Raw genomic sequence first — 19108 nt, forward strand, 5'->3', positions numbered from 1 at the left:
AAATATCAACTTTAATGATGCCTGCAGGAAATTTGAGTTGTGTATCATCAGGATGAAACAGATAGAGCTTAACTTTACTTGATAACGATGAAAAAAAAAAAATTGGTGGAGTTGATTTATAATGATGCATTTGGATTATTACTGGTTCTCAACTTCAAAAGCTGTTAGTAATGTTTGATTGATATGTGATGATTAGAGTTGATGAGAGTTTAAGTGCAGGCATTCCCTTACCCTCTTGCAAACGATGAGGCGTACACTGGGCCCAGCTCGGTGAGTGAGCTGCACTAAAGCCATCAGGTCCTTGTAGTTCACCACTTGATCTGCAGATTTTTCATACAGACATTTTTTTTTACACATTTGTGCAACTGTATATACTGTGTAGTGCTAGTTATCGGTTCCATGTGCTAATACTACTGTGTAGTTTTGTGTGAACTGCACTGATGTGTCCAAAGAAATTGGACAGACATACTGTCTACAAACAGCTACCTACAGGAATCTGTGTGTTGTACTATGTGCTGTGACTGTTATGGTAACTATTTCAGACAGAATGACAGACCTGTGTGGAGAACCTGGTTGAGGAGACAGCGGATCAGGGTTGGAGTGATGTGAAGTTCAGAGAAGAGCAGTGACAAGCCGGAATAGCCTGCCTCCCTCAGCCGTAACCGATGCTTATTCTTCTCATAGACACGGTCACAGCGCAACATGCGTTCAAACAACTGCACAGAGGTGGAAAGAGAAAATTAAATTTTGATTAAAAAAATATTTAGATCACATTCCTGTGATTTACATCATCATTAATGATATTTTGAAATTCCATGACTTGAAAAAGTTATAATTTTCTGCAAGACATGTTTTAGTTGTATGATATTTAGACTTTTGGCATCATAACATATTAGAAGTGATGTCAGTGTGTTTGTAGATTGTCTGCAGTAACCCACCTTGAAGACAAGTTCTCTGAGTCGGTCAGAGTGTTTGTTATTGAGCAGAAGAGCATAGCAGGTATCGGCCGCTCCTGGTTCAAAGAGGAGTAGGAAGAGCTGGTCCCTGGCCGGGCTGCTCTGAAGTAGGCTAAGCAACGACTCCAGCAGCCCACAAAGCTACAAAACCCACAACCAAAACTACATAAGTTACTGTTACATAATCAATGTTGCTTGCTTTAACACATTTCTACACCGTTTAAGAAAAAAAAAACAACAAACAAACATAGAAGACAAAATGTACTTCACATATAGTCTTATGTAACATTGAGCAGCATTGAATCATTTCGTGGATTAAAAAATGTTGTTTTTTTTTGGTTAATGTAATAAGATTGTGTTTTTTCACAGATTACTTTTTAATAAAACTCATTTAGGGTGGCATTTAAAATGTAGTTTTAGCAAAATAATAAATATAATAAAGGGAGATGACGTGATTATGTTAACACAATATGTTCACAGAGGGCGATGTAAGCGCCACATACAGTGCGGCAGTGTAAGAGAATATGCAAAGTGACAGATAAAAATGAAAAAAGGGATATGACTTACTTTATTACTTTAAAGTAATAAAGTAGGTCATATCAGCCAAAAGGTGATAAATATTGCTTACAAAGAGGAAAATATTTAAAAATAATCTAGAGAGGGGACAGCAAAACAACTGCCAGGCAGGAAATGAACTGATAGTTTCCTGTACAGACATCAGGCATCAGTGTGGTACGTCTCATAATGAAACAGAAATCCTGTTGAGAAAGGTCATCTAAGTTCACAATGAAACGTTGGCATTAACCAGTTTCACAATAAATGGGCCATTTAACGTTAGTATACACTAATAATAACTTGACATTCTCCAAATTTAGATGTTGGTCTGACACACAGCACACTCTAACGAAGTGTGTTCATAGTGAATGTTGTGCACTGATCGGGTTTTACGTCAGATTTATTCTGGTTCTTATTTGGGGACAATCTTTTTAAGCTGCTACATGATGTATTACAACATGACAAGAATTTAGAGGAAAATAATGATGTAGTATAATTCTACATTTATATAACCAACCCATGTCCTCACCTGGTCCTCATCTCCAATGGCAGCAATGTATCGCAGAATGCTGTGCATCTCCTCATGGGACATGCCCTTGCTGATGTAGTACTTGATGAGGCCGTAGAGAGACGCCCGGATGGTACAAATGTCATCTTCAGTCAGGTCACTCTCTTTATTGCTGTTCTTCCTACAGAGCAGATGGGGATGTAGTTCTATGTAAACAGTGTATATGATATGTGTTTATGTATCTATGAACTTTGGGAAATGGAGTCTCACCCGTAATAGAGGCGTATGGTGTCCAAAAGGAACTGAACTCCATATTTTTTCCGAAACTGCTTCCTGTTATCTTTGATGACGGTGGACAAGTACTGGATATGACCTTCATGGGAGGAAAGAAAAAGTCAGAGCCGGTAACAGTCTCAGGGACACAAACACACAGATGGAGGAGTATGTTTCATAAACAAAATAATGCAGCATCACATACAACAACAGAGAAGGTGCATAAATAGAAATATAAATAAACTATAGAGGATAATTTTAAAAACATTGCTGCACACTGTTTATTTACTAAATATATGTTCATTCCTCGTTTCTTTAACCTACTCTCAGACTCATCACCTCTACCTATTGCACGGGTTGACCTTCAGGTCAGTGATGTGCACATTGTCAAAAATCCAACTGTGTTCACCAAAGTACATTTAATATCAGTCACAACAGGTAGAGTAATATTTCATGTCATAGAAAACCAACAACAATAATGGCTTAGAATAATTTATTGTTATATCAATTCAATTTTATTTGTATAGCGCCAATTCACAACAGATTTCATCTCAAGAAACTTTACAGTGTTTAAGGTTTAAGACCTTACAAATACAACTGTATACAGATTTATATAGAAAACCCAACAACCTAGCCACAAGTTTGCCAAACCTTACCAGCAATATATTACAAAATTAAAAATTTGAATAAAAACAACCTTAACATGCACAAGAATAAGACTATGTCTGGATATATTAAACATTGAAAAAATATTGATTGATTGACATTTGACAGCTGATACGATTCCCACCTATGCTGGTTTTATAGTTTCCTACTTAACATATTTCCTATTATTACAGAAATGTAAACATCAATCTTACCTATGCGTAGAGGGAAGTCTCCTTTGTTCCAGATGTTGAAGTTGAACAGCAGATGTGTGTGAAGCTGCTGTAGCAGGGCTTGGTTCTTCTCATACGTCACCTGCTCTATCAGCAGCTGCACAGCAACCAGCACATTGACATCCACGTGACCTGCTGGCAACTAAACACATACAAAAACAATAGGTGGCATTTTAGCATTATTTGTTCAGTTATTGGCAAAATTATGACACACAATAGTAGAGAAATAAAATAAGTACTTATTATGTTTTGCTCCCATAAACCATGATGAGGCTTGTTAAGATGCAAGTATAAAGCAATGTGCCATCCATAAACTCCACAAACAGATAACAAACATGTTAGAACAGGGAAACACATGAGCGGTTTATTTGGACGTTTACCATTTACAGGGTGTGACTGCTTAGCCTAGAGCAGCTATCACCACATCTAAGACATTTACTTTTATCTAGGTGGCTGGGGCGGCTTTTACTTTCTGTGGTGTAAACGCTGATTCAGAGGTAATTCCAACCCGTCAATAAGCTAATAAGTACAGAAGCACTTCGATCAGAGAACAGATAGAAAAGGAAAGAGGGACAAAAGAGAGCTGGGGATTAAAGAACGAACAAATGAGGGGAAAAAGGAAAAGACAAATACAGACACAGAACAAACACAGAGACAGACCTACAGACAAGGACAAAAGCTCTTCGCCCCAGCTAGCAACATCCAGTTTGACTAATGTATTAAAGGTTACACAGTAAGTAGTATATTAAGGGTATACAGCGCTGCTGTTTTATCAAAAACATAAAGTGAAGTGAGTGATTCGTAAGTTTTCCACAGACCTAAACAAAAATAAGTGCTCCGTTTGCACAGACTAACATCATGTGGACACTGTTTGTAATTAATGCAATTTTTGAAAATAACCCAATTTCTTGATAATGGCCAAAAAGGCTGTAGAACAGTTTAAAAATAAGTACGAGAAAACAAAAAGAACAATAAAACCCCTACAAATGTAAGCTGAAGTAAAACGAATCAGTGTGAATCATAAATGAGTAATATTACAAGGGGACCCAGCCCTCATCAAAACTTGTTGAAAGTTTCTTTAACGTCACAAATTGCAGGTATGAGATTTATGTTTCTGGTGTAAACTATGTCTTGTATTCCTTGAGTATAAATGGTAAATATTTAATATTATAATACATATTTTAACTCAATAAAAATGGCAGTATAGTTATGACATGATATTTGTGTTATACCAACATTATGTTAAGCGAAGTAAATATAAAGTTGACGATTGTCAGAATCTTGATCCACCTGACTGCTGGCTAAAATCAGTCATGAACCAAATTAGGCTTAAACACAGACCTTCTGCAGCAGGGCTCCCAGTGTACTGACGCAGTGCAAGTGAAGCAGATTCTCCTGGTTGATTGGGTGTCTCTGCAGGAAATGCTTCAGCACCAGCAAGAAGGTGGCCACCAGGTTCTTCTCTAGGCGAGCCTCTGAAACAGAGAATAAAAATACATTTGAGTTCCCCGGTTTGTCATCTGTATTGTGTCATCACAAAAAAGAAACCAGAGTATAAAGAAATGTTGTGTTGCATGCTGAAGTAGAACAAACCTGAAGCCCTGCTGGATGGGAGAATGACCCAGTCGCCATCGGCTGGTGTGCATACATCAGGGGTGATAAAATCTGACCCCGCTGCAGGATCACTGGCCTGCTGATCAGGGGTCAACAGGGACAGCTGTTCCAGTATAGGGATAAGTATCGGCAGGCCGCCTACACAGTTTATCACATCCTGCCACAGATAATACAGCAACGGATAAATAAAACAGAGACTACAGAGATGCAACTCAAATCCTCTGAGTACATATGTGACAGAATGAGTTGGTGTTCCCCCACCTTGATATCCCAGTTGACAACTTTGTTCCCAGTGAGGCGCCCATGCAACATATTTGGAGACAGATCTAGACAGATGGGGTTCTTACATGCCTGTTGACAAAAAAACAACAACAACTAAATACAGGATTCAAAAAAACAATTTAATAAAACTGTGGTGAAGATATTAGTTTATCTCAATATAAGTGTTCATTAAATCCCATGCACTAAAAGAAATATAAACTACTACTACATTAATAACAGCTCATCAGATCAAATATTCCCTTCTCCTTGAAACAACAGCACGACAACTATGAAAACCTGTGTTTTAAAATGGCTTGATTCCACCTCTATAATCACATCAGATGCTCTGCAGGTTGTTCTGTATGTGGCTGATTTTGAAGCTTAAAGAAGAGGTGACTAAAACTGCAGAGGTCCAGTCACCTTGGGTGAATAGTGCAGCAGCAGTTTGGTTGAAAGGTCACCGAGTTCAGATTCCTGTGCTTTGAGTGGTGAGGTGCAGTTTGGACCTATGTAGCAAAAAAGGGAGAGGAAGAATTTAAGATTAATGTAGAAAAAACAGAAAACCTTGTATAACTTGTTTTTCTTGATCTGGATGAAGATTTCCGCCTTCCATGCCGGAGATTGGGGTTTGCAAGACCTACTTACGCTTACCTTGCCTACCTTAACTTCTGCTAAATAAATAAATGTAAATCTATGGTCTGTATTTTGTTACACTTCATTGCTGAACTCATTTTATTCATTGGTCACATAGCTGTTTATCTCATTATTAAACAATAGACCTCCTCCCTGCACAAACACCTGTATTTAATACTAAATCTCTTCTCATATTCTTCCCTTCCTTTCTTTATTCCTCCTTTCATCTCTTTCTGCTTACCAGCACTACAGATGGCTTTTATGTGGTTGGGCTGCAGGGGTTCATGAAACACCATGACACTTCCTAGCTGGCCCTGCAGGGACGTGGGGCTTCCCCACTCGCTGTCCTGGGTTCCTGCTGAGATCAGCTTTGTCACAGACTCAGGCTTTCCCCCCAGCAGTCCCCCCCAGGTCTGTGGCGACAGGATGCCACCTAGTGAGGAGCGAGTAGTGGGTGTGGTGGCTGAGGAGAAGGGAGGGTCTGGGATCTGGGAGGGTGGCGGTGTGGTGGTCCTGTGGCCTGCTGAGCCGATGCAACAAGAGATGAATGGCTGTGGGTAGAGGAGAGAAACAGCACATCACAGGTTACAGATGAGTCCTTAACCTCAGTTTTATGACTGCCAGGTGTCGGTTTACTATTTTATATATGTAATTATTAGTGAATGCTAATAACCTCCGTCATGGTGGGATACTTGAGGGGGGCAGACAGTTTCTGCTGTCCATCAACATAAATGTAGACAAGACTCTGTCCAAATGGCCTCTTTCCTGGTACATGCACCACACCAATGCTGTGCTGTAAAAAAAGGAAAAAAAAAAAGTTTAAATCAGCACTTAGTGTTAGACATTTTTATTCTGTCTGTGGTTTTCAGTGAATAAATGATGTCATAAACCCTGACTCACCCAGAGAGAGTCACAGAAGCAGTAGTCAGGCAGCATGACTGTGACATACTCTTTCTTAGTGCATACCGCCACCACCAACACACCCGCTGAGCTGATAAAAGCCTCAAAACCAGTACCTCCCGGAGTAAAAAAACTGCAAGGCATAAACAGGAAAATTATTGGAGCAGCAGCTGACATACACAACCTTCACTTCAAAAATATGTAGCTCTACTGGAATAAGAAGTAAGGAAAGTTCAGATTAAAAAAAAAAACTGAATACATATTTCCTCCCACCTGTAGAGCTGCTTCCTCTTGTCCTTGCTGGGTGGGCCCAGCTGGTCTTGGTCCAGTGACAACCAGGCGAGGAAGCTGAAAGCAGATCCTGGCCATCGCTGCACTGTTGGAACTACAATACCAGCCATGCTGGGTAACAAGTCAAAGTACTGCATGGCACTTTCCAGGCCCTGTTTGCGTACCATGGCTAGGAGAGCCCTGAGGACCGGACCAACATAGGGGTGTGCTTGGCTGGACTCTGGTGGCCTGAGGAGGCGCAAGAGGCCCAGCAGTTCCCTTGCACTCAAAGACTGGGAGCCCAGTGATCCCACCAATGCCAGCAGGCTTTCGGCGCAAGCTCGATGTAGCTGTTGATGCTGCTCCAAGGCAGCTAGCACACGCATGACCATGGTGGCATTAACACAGGTGGCACGGGTCTGGCGGTTGAGGCAGCTGAGACGGCGGAGCCAGTCAGCTGTGAAAAGCTGCAGCTCCGATGAGTCCAGCTCCCGGAGCCACTGAACCAGCAGCAGCAAGGGCTCCACGTTGCTGATGCCCAGGAGCCCCACTGAGGTGTGTTCTCCCTCCACCGCCTACACACACAGAAACACATAAAGATAGATAAAGTTTAAGACACAGAATACACACAGATAGTGGATCAGAAATTGACATTAAGTCAGTCAAACCATTAAAAATAGTACAAGGCCATCATTTAGCCAGATAGGATTAACCAGAGCAAATATCAAAAACAGAAGATCAACTGACAAACATGAAAACTAATCTTTCTCTCACCATGTTCATTAGCTCTTTGAGTAGGTGTCGGGATGGCTGACCGAGAGAAATGAGCACCTCATACAGGTGATTGTAACCAATCCTCTCCTTAAAAACCTCCTACCGGGGTGGTGAAAAGATTGAAAATACAAGGTTATGGCATCTTTTATGGCACAAAAACATGTAAATAGTCTCTTTAGATTTGCATAATAATGCACAGGAACTCTGTATAACTGTATAAGGATGATATGATGAATATTCCTCCCCACATTTTCACAGCAAAAACTATATTTTTTTTCTTTACTTCAATGACTCACTTTGGAATAAGTGTCTCAGCCCTCAAATTGTTCAAATTCTACATTTCAACATTTTACTGTGAAACCCTTCAGACTAATTTTCTTATCCATAAAAATTACCTGTACCTGAGGGTTTGATTCTATATTCTTCTATATTTCACTTGTTTCCTCACAGTGACTATCTGGCCCACACATTTCACTTCATGCAAATAATATACAATTATACTTACAAGTCAGCCCTATGGATTGTTATATTTTGAAATGCTTTGAATAAATAAACACTTCACACTCACCAAGTAATAACAAGATCACTGTCAAACAATTGGTATTTTTCTTTAAACTAACAATTTCTACCTGCTGGCCTGGATAAAATCATTTCTTGATTATATTCAACACTCAGTAAAAAACAATCCAAAACATAGCCGTTTCCCTTTTAAAGGGAAGTACGACAATAAAAGAACACAGAGTTCAAAGTCTGATTGATCAGAAAGGCATGACATGGATTGGCTCCAAGGTAACTGCTGCTTCCTGTTCATAAGTCTAAATTTGCAAACAAGGGCGACTGTACATTTTGCAGTCATGGCACCTAAACAGTGAACTGAACTATCATTTCTAATCTACATCACTATTTCTGTATTTTCTTTTTTAAATGTCAGCTACGACTGACCTTAGATTGGATTACATTTTTATATCAACTAGACAATGAAATGTCTTTAAAGTTACTTTGGGTGTTTCTGTAATTATAAACTGCTCCTCTTGCCTATTATTTACAAACACTGTGCTGTAGAAGTAAGATTGTCAGTCTTTAAAACTGTAGAGTTTTATAGTTCAACAGCTACCAAAAAGTACCTTTGCAGCTGGTGATTTGTGCATCACTGTTGTCAGGGCTTTGATGGTTGCTACAGCAAGGGAGTCTAGTCGCCCTTGAAACACCTAAAGGACAATTACATAGGTCAGGTATCCACAACAACCAATGACACGGGTGTTATTTATGAAGACAAAGCATGCATATGACAAAAAGACAACTTCATATACAAGGTCTGTATTATTAAAAGATAATCATCTTTTTTATGGCTCTGTAAACACCATGCATTACACTTGTGGAATAACAGGGAGACTTTAGAGGATGCCTTAGAGTTTGATTTAATTAGTGTGAAAAGGTGAGTCAAATCATTGATGATGTTAGAACCCCGTGTATCACTGCAGTAGGAGCTGGCATCAAAGCTTGTACTGCAGATGTTAATGTGGGGAAAAAACAGTCCTTTAAATAGCATGAAGATGTAACTGGAGCAGGAAGCTCTCACTGCTTTGTCAAAAAACAAAAACACCCACCTATGCACACAGGCAGCCACAAAGAAATGCCTCACTCTTTTTCCAAACAGACACACACACGCAAAGCATGCAACCCATAAAATACAAGCCAAACCATGAAAAATAAACACAAACACATCTCCATCCAGCTCAGTCCATCTCATTGTCAACACATCCTGGGAAACTGAACCCATTATTTTATTACCAATTCAGCTGTAGACTGGTTGATCCTAAAGAGAGTCTTGGACCAGCTGGAGAGGGACTGTGCAGCACTTAAATCATTGTCACCGAGTCCATTTCCCCTCAAACCACTGAACTCCTTAAGAACACACGTCAGGCCAATGTGATAGCATTCCAGTGAAACCCATAGTATACCACAGAAAACCAGGGCTATGTGGAGGGAAGGGGGCTAAAGGGAATGAAGTCGAACAGGGAGGTGTGAAGAAAACTCAAAGTGGCAATAAAACAAATTCAATTATCTAGGTGCGAAATAGGCAAAGAGGTCACTCCACAGCAAGACAACTTAGCACACTGTGTCAGTTCTAGTAACAGAATTATAGTTTTGGTGTTTTTAACTAAATAACTTATCATCAACATTACAAAGCTCCTCTATGGATTTTTACAGGTGACTTTGGAAACAACAAAAGCTTGATGCCTAAAAACCAACCAAGCAGGGTGCAGCATCTGCCAGCTGCATCAGGTTACAGCTGCTCTATAACAAAGACACATTGATGTGTGCGCGGCTTCATGCAGGCGTGTCCACCTGCATTCTCATAATCCAGATCAATGGAGGGATTATACCTTATAAAAGGTGGCACTCTGAGTAGGGTTAGGGTAATAAAGAGTTAAATGAAAGCTAGGATACTCTGAGGGGAGTTAATGACCTTTCTGTGCACATAAGATGATTCCATGAAAGAGCTCTACCTTCTACTTGACAATAAACCGTTCAAAGAGTCTTCAAACATATCATATATATGGGTTCTGTGAGAGACATCTAAATCATGTTTTAGAGCCTTCAGCAAAATAGAGAGCTTAAATGAATTATACTGACAGGTCTTAAGCCGCGTAAAATAAAACTTTATTGATCGTAAAGACCACCCTTAGGAAATCTCTAAAATAACTGACTAGTTGTTCTTTGTAGAACCTATTTGAATAATCAAATGCACTGACTTTAATGATTTAAATAATGTTAAAGGAATACTTGCACATTTGCATTCTTGTGATGAATACCACTCCCATGCATTCTCTTACAAAAAAAAAAAAAAAAAAAAAAAAAAAGTCACACAGCTTTGATTCCGGCACACATTCACCGTGGCATCATATCAATAAGCTTCTGCAATGTCACAACATTTATTCCTGTTCAGACATCAGGGAAGAAAAACTCAATTGATGGAATACCCTGGTCATTCAGTATATTCAGGTAGTCAGCTGACCTCATTCTTTGGACACAACGTTGCTGAACCTAAACCTGACCAACTGCAGCAACCCCAGATCATAGCACTGCCCCCACAGGCTTGTATGGTAGACTAGACACTAAGCATGATGAGTGCATCACCTTATCCACCTCTCTTCTTACTCTGTTGCTCCCATCACTCTGGAACAGAGTAAATCTGGACTCATAAGACCACATGACCTTCTTCCAGTGGACAGTTCTTAACCCAGTTTTAGCAGTTTCATCAATCTATTTAGATGTTTTCTTTGCTTAAATTGCATGGCAATACTTTGACCCTTCTGAAACAGATTAACATCTTTTCTATGACTGCAGGATGTGTCTTCTGACGTTGTTCAATAAAAAGTGTAAACTGCAAGTTGAGGTTCAACAACAGGTTATCCGTCTGACTATTTCTTGTCTGGCCTCATTGACTTTCTGACGTCAGGAGGCCAATGCTCCAAGGTAGGTGCCTCCTTGTTTCCAGTCTTTGTGCTGATCTTTGCTACAGTAGTTGACTGCCGTTTCCATTCCATATGAACACATATGAGAATGGTACTGATTGTCTCATCTATGCCATCCTTCACAAGCAACTTGTCAAAATGTAACTACTGGTCAAAACTGCTGTATGTGCAGTTGCTGATACATCACATGGGGAAAGTAATAAATGTGATAAGCCAACATGGACTGAGTGTGTTAGCTCCAACAATTTTCTGATGGCAGAAAAGATTGCTGAGAGGAACAATAACACAAAGCGCGTTTTAAAAAACTGGCCCAGCCATCCTCTCCTCTTCAGTAACCCTCATCTAATTATTTTCCATTGCAATCTTCTCTATCACATTGAATTACTCACTTTGAGTCCAAAACTAAACAATATATCACAACATACAGTATGCTTTAGGTACCAATACGTTTCCAATCAACCAAGTCAACCTAATATAAATCTGGCTTAGTGCTTTACAAGAGAGCAAATAAGCAATTTTCCAAAAATGTTGCACTATTCTTTTAAGAAATCACAACACTTGACATATTTAAAACTGTGACCAACAGAGTGGAAAAAACTCTGTGTGACTGTAAAAATCAGTTAAATAAATACACACAATTTTTAATAGGTAGCCTGCCAGCATTGACAGCTCAATGCTTCGCTGAGTAGCTTATGTTAAACATTATCCAATTACAAATAATTATCTGGGGCAAAGTCACAAGTGAGCTGTGACTGTCTTGCTGTAGAGTGGCCGCACTGTAAGGTGAAGGTGACGGGACTTGGCAGCAGCAGGTGGGGGCAGGTGGGCAGATGATGAGGGGGTCAGGTGAGGGGCGGTAGGGCTTTCTCTGTGGTACCTGAGTGTCCCTCTCTCCTGTCAGTAACCTGTTGTTGGTTATATCTTTCTGGTCCTTGTCTGCCGCCGTGCACCTAGCATTAACCAGCTGACACAAACAACAGGCAACATGTCAACATAGCATGTGGGGAGGTGGATAGAAAGAGAAAATGAAGACAAGAGGGAGACGGGGGAAGTGTGGGGAAGGTAAGGTGTAGTAGTGGAAGAGGGGCTTAAGAGGTTAAAAGCCATGACCCTCAGCAGTGGTCTTTGAGTTTGTGATCCAGCCTTGCTTTGGAAAGGTAAAACATGCAAAATGGCCAAAATGCTCTTTCTCACACTGACATTTTAACAAGTACTAAATCTGGCCAAGAATTCTGAGGTACTTCAACTTTAATTCAGCATTTCTAGTTACTCCTCATTCATACCTCTGATACCCTACATTTATTTGACATCTACAATTACTAATGTAGCTAAAATATGGCGTTTCTATAGTTTAAACAATGCAACATCATATAAAGTAGTTTAGCTCCACCAGCTGTGGCATTAAAATGATGCTCAGATGCATCAGTAACAATAATATGTTCTATAGAGGAATATAACTCCTAATTTCAATAATTTATATAATAATATACTTTTTCTAATAATTACAGCATAATTTTATTGTCACCCCGAAAAATATCCCATTACCATGTAACTCCATTCATGTTATGATATATGTTCATGGTATTGCAATATACCAATTAATTTTTTTTCATGGTGACAGTAATAAGATCCTCAAAAACACTGCAACTTTTCTCCTTTACACTAGGACCATAGGAAAACTGCTAAACATGCTCAATCTGCACTATACTACTTTCTCAAAAGTATGTAAAGGAATGTCTTGAAAATATTTTACATTTTTTGCTCAAATAATGGGAGTAATGCTCAGTTTTGCACACTTCAAAAGACAGAAACAGTTCAGAATTGTCAAACACCAGATCCAGGTACTGATATTTCTATCCAAGAGATGTCTTGAGGTTATATTTAGATAGAAAGTTGTGCTCTGTTACCTTGCTGTTCTGCAGCAGTCGTGTTAAATGCTCGAAACAGTTACTGTTGAGGAAGATGGCTTGTAGAACTGGCCTGTCTGAACACAGGAACATGTCCCTGATAGTATCTGAGAGACAGCAAGAGAAATAGACAGAGACACATAGAAAAAAGGCAGAGAAACAAAGAAAGACAGAGATGGACAGTCAGACACAAAAAGAAAGGAGAGAAAAAACAGCAAAAACTAAAAAAGAAGTTTGACTTTGGCAAATTATACATCAACAAAATACAGCAGCTTTTGAATATATTATATCATTAATATAAGGAAAGTGCTTTTTAAGGTCTTTATGATTTAGGCAGTACCTAGCATGTGTACTTGTAGTGCCACAAATCGGCTCTCCCAGTGACGGCCCAGCGTTGGAACTCTGCCTTTGCCTTGTTGCTGCTGCTGCTGTTTGGCAGCAACGACAGCCGCCGGGTCTGAGTTGAGCAGCTTGAAGTAATTTTCCAGCACAGAGGCAATTTCAACTTGCCGCTGATCAGAGCTGGAGGCCAGGAGGCGCTGCACAACCTCCCGCAGGCAACCAAGAGTCAGCAGCGCCTTACGATCTGGGGCCTCACTATCCCAGTCCTCACCCTCATCCGAAGGGCAGCTACCCATGGAGCAGTCAGCCAGCACCTGCATCAACACCTCCATGGTGGCTGGAGAAATGGCAAGCAGAGCATTCCTCTGCCAGGGAAAAAGGGGTGTAGAGGGAGGGGAGCAGAGTGAGCTTGGTAGTGATGGACTGAAAGGGGTTTGCAAAAGTACCTTAGACAAAGCAAATCAGCGAAGATATGAGGATCAGAACACCCACTGCACTGTGACAACAGAAATGCAAATGGCTGAGGATAACCCACTGTACTGGGACAAGCCCATCTTACTGCTTTTTGCATTATGACCCCTGTTGTTAATATACTGTAGCGTTAGTAATGGAGAAAGAATAAAAAAGGAATAGTCCAGCATTTTAGGAAATGCAGTGAGCTTACAGTTGCAAGAAAAACTAAGTGAACTATTTGTAGTTTCCTGGTTTGCTGCATATGGTGCCACAGCAACAGAAGTGCAAAGGCAGACTGATCAGTTTAGAGGTGGAAAGTAACTGAGTACATTTACTCGAGTAGAATTCTGAGGTACTTGTACTTTACTGGAGTATTTCCATTTCATGCTGCTTTTGCTTCATTGCATTTGTTTTACCATCATTAGTTATTAGTTACTTATTGCAGGATTATATTCCTGCTGGTGTAGATGTTTGGGTTTTATCAACTTAGAAATATTATTTGTTTATATTTGTGACCTTGGTTATGTAGAAAATTAAAGGAACTGCAAAGTTCACTTATTTTTACTTGCCACCGGATCTGTTTTCTGGCCAAGATTAGAAAATAAATACCAACCTCACGTTTGTCAATTTAATATAAAGCTATATATCCCACAGATAATTAGCCTAGCTTAGAAATAGGTATCCTGACTATATGACAAAGACAGTCCAGCAGCCAGCATCAGAGAGGGCTAAACAGGAGTCAGCAACAAGCCTTGAGTGCTGGTATGTGGCTGAGATTGCATGATACTCTTTAGCCTGGAATGCCATTCATGCACATATCCAAAGACGCTCTATTATAATATGGTATTACCATGATGTTTTCCTGTTTAACTTAAAAACAAAAAGCAGTAAAAAGATTTACTCTTTGACCTAGACAAATGCTACCTTCAAACTTTTCACCGTTTGTTTTTATAATCTCATAATTTAATGATATATGCTTGTGTTTTATGGCACAAGAACGCAAGCTATGCAGCTTTAATTAGACTGAATAAATGTGGGGCAGTGTTTTAACACTCTCTTAACACATCCACTGCCAGCACAAGATGATAAGGCCACAGCACATATTGACTAAATGAAACATGTGACCGGCCTGTTAGAGGACTCTTTGGCCTTCAGGTCATACAGAGACTTACCTGATCACCAGCTACTATGGCTCCAAACAGGTGCAGCAGGCAGCATTTTAGACTCTCCTTCAGGTGCTCGCTCTCCTGGAAGCACTCTGGCACAAGGACACACACACATAAGTGCATTAGTTTGATCTGTTGAGATGATGTCAGCCATGCAAATATTACACAACCACAACATACTGTTCCTGTATTTGTATGCAGCCTCTGACACACTTATCTCTTTCATACACACACACACACACACACACACACACACACACACACACACACATAACACATGGGAGCTCAATGAAACCTGCTAACCAGATAAGACAGTGGGTTAATAACACAGTGCACAAATGCACACAGGCATGTGACAGTCCTGGCAGTAACCTCTGGGTCACGGTCCCAGTCATCCATTAACTCATCTGTTAACATGTTGGACTGAAGAGAGGAAATGTGACATCTTGGCTCCATGATGTCCATTTCCTTTATCCTCATCATGCCACAAACAAAAATGAATTCAACCTACTACTAGTACTACTACACCATTTTAAGCAGGTGCACAATAAACAAAATGGAAAAGAACATTTTTCTGTGTTTAAAGTTTTCCAACAGTACTGCCACACACACACAAAGGTTTGGTCTTGGGTGTTATCTTTAGTGCCAAACCACAGCATCCACACACAGGACAGAGAACAGAAGGGAGTATTTGTTCAAAATGGCTGCCAGCGTCACTGAAGTGGTTCCACAGACACCATTCGTTATCGGCTCATCGTAACGCATGGCAAACAGAACACAGATACAAAGAGTGGATTCAGCTGAACACAGGGATGAAAGAGGAGATAGTGAAAGAGACAGAGAGAGAGTGACGACATGGGAGCTTTTAGAAGGAAATATGGAGGAGAGAAGCTTATGTGTTGTAATCAGTACTTGGCTTTTGTGGGATGGAGAGAATTGCCTCCTCATTCACACCCAAAGGCCGTCAGAAGACTTTGCAGTCTAAAGTTTGCAGAGCTACAAAGAACTCAAAGTCACACAGTTTGTCTTTTAGAACCCAGGATCTGAATGTACCCTGTGATTTTGCATTTTCTCAAGAGACATACAGACACTGTGTTGCACATGTAAAAAAAATTGGATTGAGATGTGGAGTGGAAAAAAGACTTACGGTAAAAGAAGGGAACAAACTCAACAGTGAGCGGAGCTGCCTTGTACTTCTGTCTGCTCCTCTCTACTGTACCCAGCTGCTCCCTAAGAAACACAGTTTAGTGAAAGTTGAGAACATTATTAAATCTTTTATCTTCAATTTCAGGTCATTGTTGTTATTGTGCCCGTAAGGATGTTGTTACCCGCAGGTTCGATGCCTCCAGTTGTGGTATGGATCGTAGAGGCTCTCACAGAAAGCCAGCGCATGGCGAACAAACTCCTCCGCCTGGCTCTGGTCTGCCATCTCCTTCTCTTTGGTCTTGCTCTTGAGCTGTAATGACACACATACAGTGAAAACTTCTTCACGGCTAATATCTCATTGGATTTACTTAAAGAAAAAAAATAGAGATGACAGACCTGCTGAATGTACAGTGTTGTCATAGTAATGATGTGATTGATGTAAGAGCAAGTGCCAATCTCCTCCACATTGGATAGGTTCCTTTCAGAAACATTCAAATATGGACACAAACATGTTAGCTTAACAATCACTACAGAACACTGCAAAACATGACACACAATAGAAAAATAGGACTTAAATTATTTATTATTTTCTATTTTCTGTAAAGTAGCTATCCTATTTGGGCCTTTTTACTGTCCTGACCTGCAGATGATAATGAGGAATTTGAGTAGCAGCAGAGCAAGGTTTTGCTGTTCAGGTTCCAGACCATCGGAGGCTTTCTGGACGCACTGCAGCAGCTGGTGGCGCAAAACCTGCAGGATGTTGTCTGGCAGGAGAGACAACACTGGGGGAAGCTCATCTGGCCTGGAGACACAAACATAATTTTCTGCATTAGAAAAGACTAAGAAAATGTTATGTAGTAGGATTATCATAGAGGTTAATTCCTAAAGCAAAAGGAATTTAAACACAGCCTTTTATCAAGGAGGTTTATCATGGAGGCACTGCTGCAGTAAGGCAACATGAAGGAGCAGACTCTGTTCTGCATTCATTCAATCATACACAGATGCCTGGGAAAAAAGGGCATGTGTGCTGCACTGCTCATGTGTGTCAGTCGGAAAGAAGGACAGATGTGGCATCTGCAGATGAAGGTTAGGAGAGGGAAGGAGGAGGGGAGGGAAGAAAATGGAGACAAGACAAAAGGCAGAGAGACGGAGCAAGGAGGAGGATGGATGGAGTCTGAGAGGGTGGAAAAAAATGAGTCAAATGAGGAGGAGAAAAAGGAAATGACAGAGAAGGAGAAATGAAAAGCTTAACAAATAGAGTTTAACCACCTATATTCTTCCACCCTACTCCACCCTTGACGTCCCTCTCTTACACAATGTGACTGTTATAATTCCAGGGGATTCATCTGATGTCTATAAAATCATAACTGGCAGTACAGCCAAGTGGGAGACACGAGACAAGTGGGATGTCTTCTACGGGTTGGCAGTGAGTTGGGTGAAAGAAGCAGGACGCAAGACTGTGGACGTTTGTGTTTACCTTGATGGTGGTTTTTCAAAGTCCACATCCAGGCATCGCTCATAGGAGCTGATGAAAATCTCCAGCCATAGCTTCAAGTAGTCTGGATCCCTCTGAGAAATGACAAGATGGAGAAAGAGGGAACAGAAGAAGAAGGAGATATAAGAGAGAAGGGTAAAAAAAAAAGGAGACATTATGGTTAGTTTTGCTAACAAAAGCTGTCACAGTTATAATATATAAATGGCAGGCAGCCGACAGGACCCGTCAGCAATATGACTAGATTTACTGCATGTGTAAAAGACAGTGACTTCTACGCTCAGACAACAAGCCACTAACTTTCTTATGTCTCTGTAATTTAGACTGATACTGAGACAATGGATATAAAGAGTACAACACACCCTTCAAATGCTCAGTGCAATGTTTTCATTGCTTCAAGTACTTAACACTTAAAATAAAATACAATGTGACATTGTTGTGTCTACCATAAATCATATAAAGCACCTTCAATGCTTAAGAAAGCTTCAGTGCAAACAAAGCAGGTCAAATGTATGAATGTCTCAGGTGTGTGTATCTTATCATTTATCACTGCAGGGCGTGGAAGCAAAAACATGCACCTGTCGAGCGGAAAACAGCCGTGGCTGCATTCTGAGGGGGACTTTCCAAACAGCCGGCTGATCAACATTTCCTAAATACCTGGAGTAGTGCCCAGAGACGAATAGGAGGGCAACATCAGCCACAGAGGAAGACTGGGCTGGCTCTGGCTGCTAGGTCACAGCAAATCCTCTTAGCCCACAGGAACAAACACAAAAGACCCAACACAGGGGACCATGCTGTAAAACTGCTCACCCGGGCAAGATCTGGGATCATAATGAAGTATTTTCATGTAGACTTGTAGACCGTGCTATAGCTGACAGAAGAGTAGGACTGCAAGTGTTTTCATTATGGATTGATCTACAGTTACAATCAAGTATTATTATTACTAGAAAATGTTGGACACTAGTGAAAAATGCAAGTTATAATTTTAACAAACACATTTTTTAATATTCAATTCAATATTGAATCCATCCGACAAAAGCAAAAAGCTGGAACCAGTGAATACTTAAATGCTTGACGAACTGATCATATAAATAACTAATGATTAAATTTCTGTCAGTCAACTGAACAATACCTTACTATTTATTACTCTTTTCAGACAGACAGTGTAGGACATCTGGATGACTGAGTGCAGCTCATCATTATTTCAGCAGACCCTGCCATGGAGTCTTTGGGCCATCTGCAGGGTGTGAGTAAGCAATCTGGGTCAAGGAGGGCTGAAGAGGTGATAGGGGCAGATTACAATAACACCAGTCGGTTTATTGTGGATTTGATTATGCTGATGCTGAACCACACTAGATTTGGTGCGTGTGTGGGTGTGTTTGAGTGTGTGTAATAGCTAGAAACTGCTGATCGTGCTTGATGAGAGGTTGGGTGTTTGGTAAAACCGTTTGGACTAACTCTCCAGGGACTATTAGAGTCTGTAATAAAATCCTTGGCAATA

At 40.4% G+C, this 19108-nt stretch overlaps 1 protein-coding gene across 3 annotated transcripts in view; it reads right to left on the reverse strand.

The window, feature by feature from the left end:
• Positions 1–19108, reverse strand: part of nbeal1 (neurobeachin-like 1) — a 41207-nt gene that overhangs the window by 13761 nt on the left and 8338 nt on the right. For 2 of the 3 annotated variants that reach the window (XM_026360992.1, XM_026360991.1), the window contains exons 3-27: positions 17593–17684; positions 16756–16917; positions 16512–16593; positions 16298–16425; positions 16117–16199; positions 14976–15061; positions 13349–13715; positions 13009–13115; positions 11979–12065; positions 8747–8830; positions 7623–7721; positions 6852–7423; positions 6579–6711; positions 6352–6471; positions 5920–6229; positions 5466–5551; positions 5046–5135; positions 4764–4941; positions 4512–4645; positions 3153–3312; positions 2290–2392; positions 2041–2200; positions 939–1097; positions 557–716; positions 232–320 (exon numbers count right to left, since the gene is read on the reverse strand). In XM_026360992.1, the coding sequence (XP_026216777.1) occupies positions 232–320; positions 557–716; positions 939–1097; positions 2041–2200; positions 2290–2392; positions 3153–3312; positions 4512–4645; positions 4764–4941; positions 5046–5135; positions 5466–5551; positions 5920–6229; positions 6352–6471; positions 6579–6711; positions 6852–7423; positions 7623–7721; positions 8747–8830; positions 11979–12065; positions 13009–13115; positions 13349–13715; positions 14976–15061; positions 16117–16199; positions 16298–16425; positions 16512–16593; positions 16756–16917; positions 17593–17684 (3831 nt within the window). The remainder of the gene's footprint in view (positions 1–231; positions 321–556; positions 717–938; positions 1098–2040; positions 2201–2289; positions 2393–3152; positions 3313–4511; positions 4646–4763; positions 4942–5045; positions 5136–5465; positions 5552–5919; positions 6230–6351; positions 6472–6578; positions 6712–6851; positions 7424–7622; positions 7722–8746; positions 8831–11978; positions 12066–13008; positions 13116–13348; positions 13716–14975; positions 15062–16116; positions 16200–16297; positions 16426–16511; positions 16594–16755; positions 16918–17592; positions 17685–19108) is intronic. The other variant, XM_026360993.1, reaches the window with a different exon arrangement.

Source organism: Anabas testudineus, chromosome 2, assembly GCF_900324465.2.
Source record: "Anabas testudineus chromosome 2, fAnaTes1.2, whole genome shotgun sequence".
NCBI lineage: Eukaryota > Metazoa > Chordata > Actinopteri > Anabantiformes > Anabantidae > Anabas > Anabas testudineus.